This window comes from Clupea harengus, chromosome 1 (assembly GCF_900700415.2).
Source record: "Clupea harengus chromosome 1, Ch_v2.0.2, whole genome shotgun sequence".
Lineage (NCBI taxonomy): Eukaryota > Metazoa > Chordata > Actinopteri > Clupeiformes > Clupeidae > Clupea > Clupea harengus.
The window spans coordinates 5503975-5521950 of NC_045152.1; the positions used below are offsets into that span (position 1 = coordinate 5503975).

The 17976-nt window shown below is 45.1% G+C and overlaps 1 protein-coding gene across 2 annotated transcripts in view; it reads left to right on the forward strand.

Annotated features, from left to right (window-relative positions):
• Positions 1-15701, forward strand: part of abcc1 (ATP-binding cassette, sub-family C (CFTR/MRP), member 1) — a 31881-nt gene extending 16180 nt beyond the window's left edge. Inside the window, exons 19-32 of one of the 2 annotated variants that reach the window (XM_031565525.2) lie at positions 107-284; positions 2448-2513; positions 4714-4765; positions 5293-5434; positions 5679-5886; positions 6517-6827; positions 7576-7775; positions 8558-8684; positions 8952-9053; positions 11673-11819; positions 11961-12119; positions 13969-14135; positions 14630-14824; positions 15307-15701. In XM_031565525.2, the coding sequence (XP_031421385.1) occupies positions 107-284; positions 2448-2513; positions 4714-4765; positions 5293-5434; positions 5679-5886; positions 6517-6827; positions 7576-7775; positions 8558-8684; positions 8952-9053; positions 11673-11819; positions 11961-12119; positions 13969-14135; positions 14630-14824; positions 15307-15415 (2163 nt within the window). In that variant the 3' untranslated portion in view covers positions 15416-15701. The remainder of the gene's footprint in view (positions 1-106; positions 285-2447; positions 2514-4713; positions 4766-5292; positions 5435-5678; positions 5887-6516; positions 6828-7575; positions 7776-8557; positions 8685-8951; positions 9054-11672; positions 11820-11960; positions 12120-13968; positions 14136-14629; positions 14825-15306) is intronic. The other variant, XM_012827226.3, reaches the window with a different exon arrangement.
• The last annotated feature ends 2275 nt before the right edge of the window (positions 15702-17976 follow it).

A 17976-nucleotide genomic window follows, 5' to 3' on the forward strand; every position in this document is an offset into this window, starting at 1 on the left:
ACACACACACACACACACACACACACACACACACACACACACACACACACACACACAAACACACAAACACACTAATACTCACTCCATCTTCTGCTTCCTCCCTCAGACACGTGTGCTGGTGACCCATGGCCTGAGTTTCTTGCCCCAGTTTGACAAGATCCTGGTGATGGTGGACGGGGAGATCACAGAGGCCGGCTCCTACACGGAGCTGATGGGGCGCCAGGGGGCCTTCGCCGACTTCCTCCGCACCTACGCCAACGCTGAGCAGACCGAAGATGCAACAGGTGACCACCCATGTTGCAGATACGACACTCTGCTTGCTTCTGTCCTAACATATTTTTTTAACCACATTTCTTTCCCCATCATTGTCTTGACCCGTCTTACATACTGCGTGCAGATGACTGTAGGGGAGTTGTAGTCGTGTCCTGACACGGCGTGATAAGGGTTGCCTTACAACGACAGCTCTTATCTTGGTATATCTCAACCCTCCATCTGTTTTGCAGGGTGACTGATGGTGTAAGGGTATCCTGCATACGTGAGGCACATGTGCACACGTTTCAGCGCTTAAATGTCGATCATCCATGCTTTGAAACTGCCATGACAGAGGCTCACATTAATTGTCCTCTAAAATGCATGTGTTTTTTTGGTTTAGCAGTGCTATAGTAGTTCACTGATGGCACGGCAGTTTTTTTTTTATTTGGCAAAATCAGTTCTAGCCCCCTAGTGGCCAATCTGTGTGTGGCCAAAGATGTCTTGTAAGTCGATGGTAAGTCAGCTTTTCAAGCCAAGGTGTGCAATAACTTGGTCACATGGTTGCAGTCACATTTCCTTTAGATTAGGGTACATCAGAATGTAGTTAAGAGTACAACCTTCATTTCTTCATTCAGACTTTTCAATAACCAGGCCAGCAATTCAAATTGACAGAAATGAAAGAAAACTAAATAAATATATTATATATAATAATGTCAAAGAATATATATATATATATATACGCACACACACACACAAGAATACTGTTGGTCTCACAGGTCCATGTTTTACTTGAGGGTCTCTCAGGCCAGTCACTGGGGAAACCCACACTTCAGTTGCTACCTTCTCTTTCACTCTGGAAATCAGTCCTGCCATTGCTGAGTTACTGGGCCACCTGATTTACCTACTGAAGGGCATAAGGGATCAGGGACAAGTAGTCATAGCCTGTTATTATGACACTTGCAATCTCAATTATGGCAGTATGACATTGCATTACATTAGTTGCCTGTGTTGGTGCTTTCAAATTTTTCTATTTCTTTTTTTTTAAATTTTTTTTTTTATAATTTTTGAAAATGTGCATACACATTAAACTCAGTAGTAGTTTTCTAAGAAAAAATGATTGATTACTTTGTAGGTTTCTAAGAAAGAAAATATTGATTTACTTTTAGAAGACTTTTGGAAGATTGTATAAGTGAGTGCAAAAATGAGAAGGCTTAGGTTTGAGAGAGGTTGTGTTTAAGGAAATAATTTGTAGTCTTGTTTATAAATCTAGTCAAAAATGCATTAGAAATGACTCAGATAATATTGTATTGTAGATCCTGAATGCTTTCCACCTGTTAAGGGCATTCTAGATAGACAGTGACTTTAGCAAGAATGAGTCGTGAGAGAGACGGACCGCCTACAGCACAGGGGTTCAACAGGAGCGGGTTGGGCTACCCCCCAGACAGTGAGGGATGTGTTCGTCCGAAAAATCTGGCCTTGCAGATGGGCCATCTTGGGGTCAGTGATTATACACTCTGAGGCCGTCACTGGCATGGACTTCATAAGATTGACTCGCATCCAGTCACGCGGAATCCTCCGGACTTGCCAGTCCCATCGGTCTTCACAGAGGAGTCGGCTGTGTGTGAGAACAGGCCTGTCAGGAAAACCTAGAAGGCTGAAGACAAACAGATGGAGTTGGAACCCGTTTGCGCAGGAAGCTTTGGCTGTTCAATGGTCTTGTTGTTGTTGTGTAGCGTCGTGAATGAGCCGTGCATAGGTGCATCATGGGGCCTACCAAGCCACTGTTGTGTTAATGACGCTTATCTCTCAGGTTAGGGAGGATAATTTAGTATGCATTTGAAACTCTCGTACACACACACACACACACACACACATACACACACCGTACAGTGAAACACGAAGGAAGGCAGTGTTGAAAGGCACACACTCACCCAACACCAACACACATATTCACTAAGGGCGTTCCATCACATTCAGTCTGTCTTCCTTTGATCCTGTGTGCTTCTGTTCAAACATTCAAGCCTGGTCACAGGCAGCATCACCTCCCCAGCCTCGCCTGTGACCCCCCCCCCCCCCTCCCTCTGTGAAACATGCGGTCTCATTTGATGTAGCCCCTCTATGTTCATGTGTGTCCATTTCTTTTGTCCTTCTTTTTGTGTCTGTGCTTCTTTTGTCTTCCACTGCTGTTCATCAAGAGTGGGAGAGTGAAGAGGAGGAGGAGGAGGTGGAGGAGGTCAAGGAGGAGAAGGGTGGATCTGAAGGTTTGAAGGGGTTATAGGTCCCTAGTCTACATGTGGCAGTATAATAGGTCTGCACGAGTTGCATGGTGGTGAGAGAGACTTGTGTGTGTTTTTTGTGGCCCTTTTCATGCTGCTGATGAAGGCCTGCTAAGCCTGGAGCTGGCTGCCACTGATGGAGTTGGAACAGTGTGTTGTCAAGGGCCAAAAAGAATGAAAAAAAAAAATCCAACACCCAATAATAAGTAGCTGTCTGCAAGGCCGTACTAGTGACATGGATGATTTGCAGTATACGGACATGTTTTAAACCCAAATCGAGTGTATGTGTTACAGAGAGATGTTGGATGTTAGATTTCTTGAGCATCTGGTTGTGTAGTCTTGCAGAGGGTTATTATTATGGTACACATACACACACACACACACACACACACACACAGTAGATTTTGTTTGCAAATGGCTGCAGGCTTGCAGGCTGAGCCTAAGGCAAGTGGTTTCCCCTAATCCATTTCTTGACTTAAAAAAACAAATAATTTGTTTGTGTATATTCATCGACATAGAGTACATGATGAATTGCTTGATTTGTTTTCTTAGCCCTCAAATTGTTGTTGTTACAGACAGCCAGTCAATCGTTTGAGAAAAAGCACATGTACCTTTTATAGGTTGTGCAGCTAAAGAATTATTTTGCACTTAAATTCTAACCAAGTGAGACTGTTTTTTTTTTTTATTTCATCCCTGAAATGTGTAGCTTTGCAAAAATGTTTTTGAGCTGCTTCTCCCTATACCATTAAGATGATAATATAAATGCAGTTTCCTATGTCTAGATCATCGTCACAGACCACGCCTATACAGAGATGTTCAAAAACACGCTGGGGTCAGACGTGGATAATGTCCATTTGAATGCATTTAATGCAGTCTACTTGATGAACCAAGAGATGTTTTGACAAAATCTGGCATGGATAGCAGGTCTTTCACTTTTGAGGTTTTTGAAATTTAGGGACCAGATGGTTTGGCTGTGACCCGACTTTAATAAAAGTTTTAGAGGGTGGCCAGCATTGACCACAGAAGCCAGAAAGTTGCCAAACATTTTACCAAACGAAGTTCTGTCTCTCGCTGTGTGACAGCAAGTGTAACCACAGCATGTGCTAACAACAGTCCTGGACCCCAGGAACTGTCACTTGATGTTAGCTGCAATGAGTTACTTGTAAGTGCTTCTTGATGCTAGTGGCATTGAGTGTCTTTGAAGTGTCTTCATAAGTGTGAGTGAGAAACCTGGTGTCAGGCAGGCCTTCTCAAACCTTTGACTGGTGCTGTGGATTGGAGTGAAGGTGGAAAACAAAGCACAACAAGGGACTGAGGCCCACAGGAATCGAGAGGGGAAACGCTGCCATAGGATTGAGATCACTTCCTCCCCCCCTCACTGTGGAAGTCCTGAGTCCTCAGTGGTGTCCCTGTGCCAGTGGTCCTCCCTGACTTGTGCTCCTGTGCACACACACATTTAAAAGAGATCAGACTCCTCTTGTGTGCACACACACATTTAAAAGAGATCAGACTCCTCTTGTGTGCGCACAGACATTTAAAAGAGACCAGACTCCTCTTGTGTGCACACACACATTTAAAAGAGACCAGATACCCCCCTCTGCCTTGATGTGCAGAGACACCAACACCGTAGTTAATTTCCCATGGACGTGAAGATGATGTAAATGGATGGTCGGGCATCCGCTTCATTTTGTCAGATCAGATACCCACCAGTAACCATGACCCAAGTAAGCGCTCATGGGTGTAGCCCGGTTGGCGGTTGGTGGTAAAGTGTCTGGCCTGTTTCAAATGGGTCTGCAACCAGCGCAACCTCTACCAAAGGCAACTCTAGAACGCCTTCATGCGTCTCATGGGAGCCAACACAACTCTTTGGCTCGGTCAAAGGCCTGCTGTAGTGTGCTTGCATCTCCTCCAGTTGTCAAGGAGGACTTCTTTGTAGCTTTGAAGTGACAACACTTGATGACTGATGATGGGGCCTTTGTGTGGTAGGAGTTTTTCAGGTGAAAGTTTGAATTTGAAGTGAAACAGCATTTTGTCTCAGCATGCAGTGATGGGAGTGACCGTGCTAATCATAATCTGAAGATGGAGAGGGGTGGTAGCATTTGTGCCCGGGTCTGGGGGGTGGGGGTGGCACGGTGGTGGCACTTTCACTTGGCTTGTCTCACCTGCACCTCTGATCTCCCAACAGACGCCGCCCCTCGGAAAGGCCTAGAAAATGGAGGTCCTGCTGCCTTGCTGGGGTGAGCTCATGTTGCCTCTGTTTACATTTGTGTGTGCATACTTCTGACTGTACTTGTCTACTAAGTAAATAGAAAAATGCATGGATCACTAAAGTATTTTAGTGCTTGAAATGTAAATTTGTTTAATTTTAGTTATGATTTAGTTTATTACATACTTTAGATAACACAATGGAATATCGATAGATACTTTAGATAACACAAATGAATCACTGAAGTGTCATAATCATCAGAATTATGAGAATCATATCAGATGTAATAGAACCAGGTGTGTTTGACAATGTGTTTTCAAGGACAATGCTGAAGGTCAAGGCTCTTTCGCTTTGCAAAGGGATTCCTTCCTCTCGGGAATTACAATACAATTTAAAATAAATACAGTAATATATGCATTGTAAAGTAAAAACCACAAAGAGTGATTGAAACAGCAGTACAAATTGCAATTCCGAAAAAGACCTCTTTAGCATGACACCTCATCGTAAAACTACCGGCCTCCTGATGGCATAAGTGTGTGTCCGTGTGTCCATCTGCAGTCAGAGCCAGAGTACACTGACCGCTGCGGGCTCGGCCAAGTCCCTGCTGAAGACCGAGAATGTCACTGAGGCGGCCAAGAAGGCCTTCAGCTCGCCCGATGCAGCCAAGCTGACGGAGGCAGACAAAGCCAACACCGGGCGGGTGAGGAATAACGTATTGCTTTACGAGTCGTCGGTTTGCGGCTTGGACGACGCTAGAACAAGGTTGACTCCGGAGCGTCCTGCACGTGTTATGGAACATGAAAACACGTTCAAGTGTTTGTTAAATAAACAAGCAGGGGTGGCTAGCGCTGTTGTCTTTTGAAAAGGCGCCGCGTTCATTGCGTTCATGTGTTTTTTAAGCCTTCTTGTGACGCGCCGTGTCTCTCTGCGTGCTCGTCTCACAGGTGAAGCTCGCCGTGTTTTGGGAGTACATGAAGGCCATCGGAGTGTGCCTGTCCGTGACCAGTGTGTTCCTCTTCTTCGTGCACCACCTGTCCTCTCTGGGCTCCAACTACTGGCTCAGCCTCTGGACGGACGACCCCGTTATCAACGGAACGCAGCCCAACCGCAACATGCGTCTGGGGGTGTACGGAGTACTGGGCCTCTCACAGGGTGAGCCCGGGTTTGTCTTATTGGTTTAGCCACACATCACTCAAAGGCCTATCCACCAGAGAGTTTTGGGTGACACTAGACAATAGAGGCTCAATGCATAAGTAACCGGAATCACAACATGAAGTGTTTCATGTAAACTGAATCACAACAATCACCTGAATCCCCCCACCCTACCCCCATACACTAGATCCATACCATCACATACCGATTTAGGTAAACATCGTCTGGTACATAACAGTTCACTGCAGATACGGTGTAGTAGGGCCTGATGATGACAACGTTGTGAAGGCTCACTGTTGTGGAAGAATGTTCTAGATCACTGGCACTGTGAGCTTTGGTGGTTCCAAGGAGCTAACCTAAAAGCCCACTGCAACCAGGTCATTAAGGTAAGCATCTGCCAAATCCAAGATGTTATTGCTCCAGCTCTGCAGGACAGCGGTGATCAGTGATTCAGGCTTCTTGGCTTCAGTGATTCAGGTTCCATCATTGTCTTTGGATAAAGCATAACATTTAGAGCATCCGAACGACTGTGTTTCTGAAGAGCAGCAAATCTGGTTGGGGCCTCAGTGTCAGTTGTTTTTATGAACAATCTCGCTTGGGTTCATGTATTCCGTCCTTTGTTTCCCCCAGGTGTGGCAGTATTCCTCTACTCTGTGTCTGTGTCCATCGGTGGTGTGCTAGCGTCGCGCTATCTCCACGAGACCATGCTCTACAACGTGCTGCGCTCACCCATGGCCTTCTTCGAGCGCACGCCTAGCGGGAACCTGGTGAACCGCTTTGCCAAAGAGACAGACACCATCGACTCGGTCATCCCCAGCATCATCAAGATGTTCCTGGGCTCCATGTTCAACGTGATCAGCTCGTGCGCTATTATCCTCTTCGCCACGCCGTTTGTGGCCATCATCATCCCACCCCTGGGCCTCCTGTACTTTTTCGTTCAGGTTTGTCAACATTGATGACTTTCATCCAGCTAACTGTGGTCAGTTAGTTTGCTGCAGATTTGTAATGGTGTAGTGATTCGAAAGCAGTGCTTTCGGCTATTGCAATTAAGTCTAGTGCAACATTTTTTTTTTATTATTATTATTATTTATTTATTTATTTATTTTTAAAGCTGTCCATTTTTTGCCTACTTTGAGCAGAACGTGCCTGTTGCTTGTCATGCAAAATGACAACCGCAGTCAGTTGCTGCTCCATGATAGGTATTCGACAGTAAATTGAGAAATTGGCTGATTTATTTATTTTATGCTAATCGCTGCAGGATCATAGTCATCTATTATGTCCGTCCCACTAGTTACTGGGATCAAAAGAGTTGGATTGACTGAAGGTAAATTGAGTCCGTTAATCCAGAATCTAGGTCATTGGAATAACATAGTTGTATCAGCTTTTGGATTTGGATCGGTTTCTGCATTTTGATCAATTTAGTTGCTGAGATCAGCAACAGTTCTACGTAATGTAGTATTGATACAGTATTGTGAAAAAGTTCTATCACAATCCAACGATACATACTTGATATTTTGGACAGCTCTAAACAGTACAATTGGTTTCCCAATAAGCTTTTCTGTGATGTTTGACGTGAGGTTACATATATAACTCACATATATAGATGTAGTTTTCCTCCTCTATGACGTAGTTCAACAGCAGTCATCCCATAATTCCTAAATGGAGTAATGTCCCCATGCCTCTCTGCAGCGTTTCTATGTGGCCTCCTCGCGGCAGCTGAAGCGCTTGGAGTCGGTGAGCCGATCGCCGGTCTACACGCACTTTAACGAGACGCTACTGGGCACCAGTGTCATCCGGGCCTTTGGCGAGCAGCAGCGCTTCATCCGCGAGAGCGACAGCCGCGTGGACCACAACCAGAAGGCTTACTACCCCGGCATTGTGGCCAACCGGTACAATAACCCCAGCATTCCAGTGTCTGATATATGACGACTCAACAACAGTTACCATACACATTCACTTTATGTAGTATATATATATATATATATATAACCTCATTGTTGGGTAATAGCCACAACTCCATTTAATGATTACATGTGGTGTAAAATTGACTCCCAAGAGTAAAAAAAAGCTAGTGTTAAATTGAACTTCACCTTGAAGAACTTTGAAACTCTCAGGCTAATATCTGAAGTGTTCTGGTGCTGTTTTTGTTTTGGTGGAATATACTAGTAATTCTCCACAAAACAACAACAACAACAGTGTTTTCTTTTCAATCTCTTACGCAGTATCATTAAAAAAGGTTAACAATCCATAATTCAATGTGGCATTATGGACATACGAGACACATTCCTGATGCAAAATAGGAAGCCAAAATATACATTGCCTTATCTGGAAATGATAAAACTGTCACAGAATAATGACCACAAACCATCAAACAACCAAACACCACGACATACGTAACAGTGTCTCTTTTAGTCTCTTAAAGTAGCAAGTTGTTTCATTGTTTATTCAGTTTACTGTAGTTTTATCAACTGGAACTCAAGAGTGTGTTTGTCTTACGTAAGGTCCATCTCTTCTCGCCTAGCCACCGTGCAGAAGGTCTAGGCTCCACGTGTTAATTACACCGGTGTTGTCTCCAGCCACACTGCTGTTAGTGGTGGTGCGAGGGCTATTCCGGGGCCCATTTTTAAGACGTCGGGTTTGAAGGATGCGTGTGTTGTTCTTCCTGCGGTAGGTGGCTGGCCGTCCGACTTGAGTTCGTGGGGAACTGCATTGTGATATTCGCCGCACTCTTCGCCGTGATCGCCAGAGATAACCTGAGCCCTGGGCTCATGGGCCTGGCCATCTCTTATGCTCTGCAGGTCAGTTGGTTTATTTATCCATGTGTCTTAGTCGTGAGGAGGGGGCATTATGTGTTATGAGCTGAGGAGTCTGAGGAGAACCCTGGGACTAACGGAGAGCAACGAGGATCCTTTTAGCTAGTTCTCACTCTTTGTATTCTTGTATTCTTTCTTCATTCTTTATTCCCTGTTCCTTACATTAGTACATGTGTTACCATCACCACTCCATCTCGATCTCTCTCTCTAATTCTCTCTCTCACTTTCTCTCTCTTTCTTTCTCTTTCTCAGGTCACTGCCTCTCTGAACTGGCTGGTGCGGATGTCGTCCGAGCTGGAGACCAACATCGTGGCGGTAGAGAAGGTGAAGGAGTACGGAGACACGGAGAAGGAGGTCAGTAGGCAGAAGATGTAACAGTGATGACTGGGGAGGGAAGAAACGTTTCGTAGACATGGGAGAGAGATGTTTCTGTGTCCTATGGCAACACTGTTTTCCTGAAAATAGTATTGAGAGCAGGATTGAACCGAGAGAAGAGTGGTGGCAGATGTGCGGAGACACGGAGAAGGTGGACGGTAGTAGAGGGAGACGGTGGACGGGTGTAGAGGGAGGACAGGGACTTTAAGCAGTGACGTTAGAGGGACGGCTACGGCGTCCGCGAACCATTCCAACGGGTTGCCGTAGTAGTGGTAATCGACTATCACTAAGCAACATTTACATATTGTATCTCTTAACGGCTACTTCTTGCGCAAACTGACGTTCGCTCTGAGCATCATCTTGGGTGCTGGCAACGGATGACATGTCTGAGCAAACAGGAAAATCGGTCAAATTAGCGGGTATCTTTAACAAATATACTTATTAATCCATAAAGCTACTAACGGTAGAATCGAATATAAACGAAATGACAGTGTCAAATACGATAAAAACGTATAATGACCTGCTTGAAATCCTTACGTATTACTGAGTACGTCAAACCAGTCGCTCTCCCGTAGTAGAGAGTTGGGCTACAACGGCAGGAAATGTCGAGATAGAATCTCGCGTGCGCAAAGTGGATTTTTGTTTTCTCGACGGCCGTAGCCGTCCCTTCAACCGTCGCTGCTTAAAGTCCCTAATGTGGAGACAACAGAAGGTTAAGGTCGTGGGCTCTGGATCAGCGCTTTGAGACGATGTCTGATGTTAATGACGCTGTATGAATTAATACAATTGAATTGAGAGGAAAGGAAAAGAGACGGATGGGCAAGAGAAGACAGTGTTCGCGGCAACAGAGGGCTGAAAACAGAGTTGAAGAGAGAGAGAGAGAGAGACGGAGAGGGAGGGACGGAGAGGGAGGGACGGACGGATGGACGGACGGACGGACGGAGGAGGTGTGGGGGAGAGGGAACAGGATGTCCGTCTCTGTTCCAGCTAAGTCAGCAGGCTGTGATTAGCCTAAATTCCTATCTGCGGTGCAGCACTCCTGTCCGACCTCAGGCTGTCGCACGCGGCCCGTCCCTCCAAGCTACGGCACGTGGCTCCTCACGCCCACCAGACCCTGGACTGGAGTGGACTCTGCTCCCCGCCCCGCTTCAGGTGGCCAGCCCAGACAGAGGCACGTGGCACGTCACGCTGCCGCTGTGGTCCCAAGCGGAATAACAACTATGCTATACAGAGCCCCCTTAAGATAAGAAATGAAACAAAATGATGCAGAGACACAGAGATGACAGTGAGGTGTGAGTTCTCTCCTCTGTGTCATCTTAACTTCTGTCCAGGCTTGAGTTCTGGTCGTCTTTGCTCCCACTCTATTTCCTCTGCCCATTTCTGTCCACAAACTATCCATTCACACCGTGTGGAAGGTGGGAGGTGCAAATAGAGTTAGGAGTGGGCTTACAGTTAGTGTTAGGGTTAGGTCATGGTTCAGGTTAGTGTTAGGGGTAGGGTTAGGTCATGGTTCAGGTTAGTGTTAGGGGTAGGGTTAGGTCATGGTTCAGGTTAGTGTTAGGGGTAGGGTTAGGTCATGGTTCAGGTTAGGGTTAGGTCATGGTTCAGGTTAGGGGTAGGGTTAGGTCATGGGTCATTAGGTCACTTCTACATTGGTGATCCATGAATGCATAGTATGAATGAAGTATGAATGTATATCATAAACATTCCTTTTATTTTCTGTCCATGTAATGGGCATGGGGCAATAATAAACAGAAGGCTTTTGCTTCACCCAGTTCAAAAAGAAGAAGGTTGTGGGCGCTATACTGAAGCGTTAAAAGCCACTTTGTTGTGTCAGTCATTTTTTTAAAGGCGCCAGTAAATCTTGTTTTATTTCTCTTGAGGTTTTGTAACGACTGGAAGTACAGCCTGACTTTGCGTAGCACAAAGCCGTTCAAATGCAGTCATGGATAACCGCTGTCTTGTTTGTGTGTGTGTGTGTGTGTGTGTGTGTGTGTGTGTGTGTGTGTGTGTGTGTGTGTGTGTGTGTGTGTGTGTGTGTGTGTGTGTGTGTGTGTGTGTGTGTGTGTGTGTGTGTGTGTGTGTGAGTGAGAGAGAGAGCAGTCAGCTAGGGCCTGTGCGAAAGATCCCCTGTCACAAAAGCTCTAAAAGAATGAGCTAAACTTTTCTCATGGACAGAGTGAGTAAAAAAGGGACAAAACAAGGACTGTAGTTGGTTAACAGTCATGGAGGGACACGAATGCAAAATAGATCCAGAGGTTATATGGGTGGGCCTGAGACTGTGCTGTGCAGTGACTGGTTGCAGACACCACGCACTATTGTGGGATGAGAAGGGAAGATGTTTGTGGATTAAACATACATTACAGATTTCATGTCTAACACTACAGGGTTAACTAGCAAAAAGATATCAGACTTGCCTTGCAAACACGCAATACACCCGTAAAATCTAACTAGCTTGCTAACTGATGGATTTTGCTGTTATGTTTGCATTTATTTTTCATTTTCCCAGGGTTTCTGACACAGTGCATTAAGCTGCATAGTGAATAACCTGACAGGTGTGTTTCTCACTCCTTCACATGATTATGACCCCCTCTACAGGCGCCATGGACGCTGGAGAGCTCTAAATTGCCCGCTGGCTGGCCTACGGTCGGTCACATTGAGATCCGTGACTTCGGCCTGAGGTACAGACAGGACCTGGAGCTGGCCATCCGAAACATCTCCGTCACTGTCGAGGGTGGAGAGAAGGTGTGTGTGTGTGTGTGTGTGTTTGTGTGTGGTTCACACATGTTCATGCGTGTTTATGGGAGTGGTTGGTTTTAGCTGGCTGCATCTTCAGTTCCATGCTGTTGTGTCGTTAAACATGTTTTTGTTTTCTGTGTGAATCAGGTGGGCATAGTTGGGCGCACGGGAGCAGGGAAGTCCTCGCTCACCCTGGCTCTCTTCCGCATCATCGAGTCGGCCGAGGGAGACATCCAGATCGACGGGGTCAGCATCTCCCAGCTGGGCCTCCACGACCTCCGCTCACGCATCACCATCATCCCACAGGTAGCCTACTCTCAGCTCACCTTTCCTCTCCTCCTCTGTCTCTATTAGCTCTTCCACATCCGTAACCATGGAAGTTAAAAACAACCTGGAATAGGCAACAAATTCCCATTCTAACTTAGTCCGCCATGACTATGCCCACTTGACTGTGTGTTACGGAATACTACTGAGCATTCACTCTGATATCAAATGTAGTGAATGAAGTGGGAAAAGTCCTCCTTGCCCCCTAACCCTTCTCCAAAACGGGAATGTTGTGGCTCGCATTCTTACTTGAACCGTGGCAGAAGATTGTCGTCATAGTTACTAGGTCGCAAAGGGGTAGAATGACAGACTGACTTTGCCGAATGAATGTCACCGACTCCAGTGATGCCAGTATTACCATCAAATAGCCGCATGTTACCATCCAAATAAAGGCTTTCAATGTAAGTGGGAGTCAGGCGTACCTCTCTCCTCTCTTCTCCCTCCCTGCTCCTCTGTAGCTGTGCCAGTCTCAGGCACAGTCACGCATGTACCCCAATACGCACACAGAGATGGTGCATGTTTATGTAAGCGCAGGGGCACCAGATTATTCACACACAAATGTTCATACTTGTGCCATTTAACAAATACTGGCACGCACGTACGCATAGACATCCACTTCCAGACAGACATGCACAATCTCTCATTTACATTCTCTCAGACACACACACACACACACACACACACACGTCATCTGGAGGTGTCAGGGGAACTCCAGAAGCATTTTTTTCAAACCATAGGTTCAGGCCACAATAGGGGGAAAGAAAGAAAAATGCTGACTGCACGTCCACAGGTCTACACGTAGGCCGGTAAAGAATCCAGTAAAGTATCATGTGTCCCCTTCAGCATGGTAATCTATAGCCGTGTGTCTGCAGAAACGTCTATTGTGGAGAGGGAACTTGAGAATGAAACGGCAAAGAATAAAGTAGGTTATGCATGCGGTGTTGAGGGCTTAAGCAAAACATGCCAGTGAAGCCGTTTTCATCCAATTAAGAGATTTCATGTGTCCTTTAAAAAACAGTGGTGGGGGATTTCAGGGAGTTGCCGGTAAATTGTTATAGGATTTTTTTTTTTAAGCCACAAACCATTGTGTAATGTTAAACTATACTACTACTACTAATGCAGATATGATAAATGTGGTTCTAGAAATCTACAGGACTGAAGTTATAGAAACAAAATAGACATTTCTATGACATTAACATATACATCTATAATTCCCACATGTGTTTTTGGTTATTAAAAGGGGGGGGAAATGCATAATTTTTGGGAATTGACTTCCCGCTCATCCGGTATGTGCAGCGACATGACCGCACCACCTCCACGTCTCCACAGTCATCCCGTCTACTCACCAGGCCAAAATTCCCACTTCAGCATTGCCCTCAGTTGCACCCTGACATAACAATGTCAACAACTTGCAGAGGTTGCTTGTGGGGGAAGTCTTAAACACCCAGAATGAGATACTTCAGTCACACTTTATATTTGGTACTATGTGCCCTCAAGTTCTTTGGATAGTGTGCTGCTTATGTAAGGAGGTATAGTTAGATGATAATATTTAATTAAATAATACTTACATACTTAAACCTGCCTATACTTGTGAGTATAGCATATGTAACAATATTTAGCTATGATAGAAGTGCATTGAACTAATACACTGGATTTCTCTTATTACGTAGTTTCTAGATAATGAGGTCTGGGATTGAGATTTCTTCTCTGAAAGAACACGATAGACTTTGTTGCATTAAATATCTAAGTGCGTTACTTAATTGACTCGCTTTCAAGGTGTTAGTGGCTTTGAACCTTACAGTGACACGCATTTTCTGGCTGTCTCTCTCAGGACCCAGTGCTGTTCTCTGGCACACTCCGCATGAACCTGGACCCGTTTGATTGCTACTCTGATGAGGAGGTGTGGAGATCTCTGGAACTCGCCCATCTGAAGAACTTTGTCGCTGGTCTGCCAAACAAACTCCAGCATGAATGCTCAGAAGGTGGAGAGAACCTCAGGTAATCACCTCATTTATAATCTTTTCTGATTGGATGATCACCTCGCTTATACCCACTGACAAGAAATAATCTTTTCTGATTGGCTGGCAGGTGTCCCGATATTTCTGTATAATGGGACACCTTTGCAGTACAGTTTGAAAGGTTAATCACCGCTCTATGTCAATGGAATACAATGCTTCGGAAACCCTGGCAACTGTAACATCAGTAGTAGATAGCGCTTGATTGGCGAAAAGCTGTCCACCGATGGAGGCTACTGCAGTGAGTGAATGAACAAAGTAAATGTATTCTCTCATAGCGCCCTGACCCCAGAACCAGACTCTGGACTGGATCTGTGCTGAGAACGTTCTGTACCTGTTCCTGACTCGGCTGCTTTATAGAGGTTGTGCTTATCCAGATGACTAAGCCAGTTATACTAATAGGCTAACAGAAGGCCCAAAAACACGGCTGTCTGTGTAGTCTTCTCGTAACCTCTCTGCTCTCCTCCTCTCCTTCAGTTTGGGCCAGCGGCAGCTGGTCTGCCTGGCTCGCGCTCTCCTCCGCAAGACCAAGATCCTGGTCCTGGATGAGGCCACGGCTGCTGTAGACATGGAGACGGACAACCTGATCCAGTCCACCATCCGCACCCAGTTTGAGGACTGCACCGTCCTGACCATCGCCCACAGGCTCAACACCATCATGGACTACACCAGGTATCCCCCAGCATACCATTTCAGGAATTCACATCATCATACACATTTCAGAACATGGATCATTATTCCAATGGTCTTTTTGTTCTTGACACAGTCTTTTTCAAAATCCAGCTGTTTTGTGATATTGTTTTTATAGACCAGTGAATTTGTAGCCGAAGTGTATCATTTGGAATTTCATAATAGCGTGGCTGTGAGATACAGTGATAAGTAAGCGTTTTTGAGAACTGAAAAGCGCTATATAAATGTGATGTTGTATTATTATTATTATTATTATTATTATTATTATTATTATTATAAGCCAAATAGGAGGAAACTGGCTAGAAGATAAAAGTGTAATATACAGTAGTTCCTTAAGTAATATTCAGTAACTCCTTAAGTAATATGCAGTAACTCCTTAATATCCCTTTTGTATAACGTGTCCCGTACACCACACGGTTCTAAAGCCGTTACTGAAGAACCTCCTGTCCTTTTCTCCCCCTCAGAGTTCTGGTTCTGGACAAGGGGCAGGTGGCAGAGTTTGGGTCGCCCTCCAGCCTCCTGGCCCAGAAGGGGATCTTTTACAAGATGGCCAAAGACTCCGGCCTGGTCTGAAGCTGGCTAAGGAGCAGAAGATGCCAAGTTGGCCAGCTCTTCCTCCCTGCCCACATGAAGCCTGTCGGGGGGGGGGGGGGGAGTGGGGACACGGTGTCCATCCCTAGACACTGTCCTCCTCCACTGCACCACCTTGTTACATTAGTGCTGCACTCCCTGCTGTAGGAACCGCTGGTCATGATCATCCTCTTTCTGTCTTTGTTTCTTTCTGTACTGATCATTTTTCTGCTTTTATCCTCCCCCTTTTCCCCTCCCTTCTCTTTCTGCTTTCATTATCTGCTTTTTTTTCCCCCCACTCAACAATAGTTGCTTTGTAGAAACTAGAAATTTCGCTTTACAGACGTGCCGCTTTGGAGAATCACCGAATGCGAGGTGTGCGTGTGGTTTTTCTGCACAGGCACCGCTGTGCCTAGAGTTGTAGTGTTTTCCCCCCCCCTCCCTCTTGGCTCCAGTTGAGACGCCTGGTCATACAAGAACATGATAGTATGATGGTGGACCATGTGTCTCACCTACGGCTGACATTGCAAGCCCCCTCTCTAGGAATGCAGTCAGTTAGTGACAAAGGTGCTTGGGTGGCCCTGGGACTGCTCCCCAGTGCAATATTCTGCCTTAATATTGGCAGACCAAAAAAAAACTAAAAACAAACATACACACACACACAACCACACACACACACACACACACACAACCACACAACCAAAGCTGAAGTATTTCTACTCCCTGCCAGGCTGTCTGATGAGATACATGGGTGATGCTGGAGGGGAAACCCTGTTACCCCGATCAGGGCGAGAGTGTGCCCAGGAAGGCAGGAGTAGGAGAACAGAGAACCACCTGCCAGATAAAGTGGTGGCAGGAGTAGAGGAACATAGAACCACCTGCTTGATAAAGTGGTGGCCTGTTTCAAATCATGAATGTAACACGCCTCAGTTACTACTCGCAGTCTTCTCTGACTGGGCATCCTTTTTCTTTCTTTTTTTTTTCCTGTGGTGAATATTCCAAATACCTTCACTGGTGCGAACTACTGTGGCCCGTACGCTTCTGGGCTGAAAGACGGCACAGAAGTGCAACTATCTCTTTTCTTTTTTTTGAAGGGTGACAGCGCTCTGAGTCAAGACTTTGGTCTGTTTGATATTTGCTCGAGAGTTTCGAGTCACCGCCAACCCACCGAGGAGGCAGTGCCATAGCGCGCTGCTTCCAAACGTTGTTGGTCTTGCTCATTTGTACTGGCGTATTTCTGTGTTTGTGTTTATACCCTCATATCAGTCGAATGTATTTTGAGGCTCATGGGTGGTATTTTTAGCTAACTCAAAACCCCTGGGGCCCAAAAGAGCATTTTTTGTTTATGGTAGCCTTTTGATATGTATATTGCAAGATGGAGTCAAGCTGTCAACACTCAACTTGGGTTACTGGCAGAACTTGCGCTAAACAGACCATCTCTTGACACAAGCATATACAAACATGCTGTTACATATTTATATTATTTGTATGTATGCTTATTATAATTAATATTATTTCATATTTGTATACATGCACTAGTTTTAAGTGTGCTTAATTTCATAGCAGGAATCAAATGTATAAAGAAGAAAAAATAAACTTGGTTTTTGTTAATATCCCTTGTGTTGTGATATTCTGTGGGTCTAAATAAGCTTAGGTTTTCAAATACTGCCTGATTGAGCCATTTGCACGCACCTCTCATGACATTTGACATAGCCTGTATCATCTCTGATCAGTTAAAGTTTCTAAAAGCCTTCATATTATGATCTGGATGTATGCATAACACAATGGTGACCTCTTGCGCTGAATACTAAATACAGGCTAAACAGAACGCAATCTTGGTAATAACACAGACATTGTGTGAGAAAAGACACAAATATGGAGCCACACACATTTGTCTGACGGATGATTACAACATACTTCACAATGTGTGAACTAGCTGCCAGAGTGTAGGAGTGTGTCCAGTGGCTATGGATCCTTAGCTTCTTACTTGGAGGACTCGACTACTGCTAATGGCTGGGCTTGACCCTTGAAGAGAATTCATTGTCAGTACTCAATAAGAAGGACATGTCGAAAGACATGTTAACATTTTATTCATTTACTCAAAGCATTTCAAAGGGAAAGGTTGCCTGTAGGGCTATACACAGCGTGGACAGCATTCTGTACAATAACATCTGAATTTTCAAATTCAAGTTTCTTAGACTTACATGAGATGTAAATAATCATCATATAGGGGAGAATGTTTAAAATGTAAAAAAATACATCTGTGGTACAGTGAAAAAAAAAAGGATGCAAAAAATAGTATACTGAGTATTGCCTTCCAGGGAAGCGGCGCTGCTCATGGGCGAAACTACCAGTTTGGCATGGCCACATTATCATCCTTTCATTTCATGGTTTGACCATTTGTGTTAAAAGTGAAGTCAGCAGTTTTTGTTGAGCAGGCAAATGCTCCAAGACCAACAGTAATTACCGGTATGTCAGTTTGAGGGAATAGCACAAATGTAATGCCATTATATTACAGTAAATTGTACGTATACTGCGTCTCTTTGCATCAGATGCTGGTAATG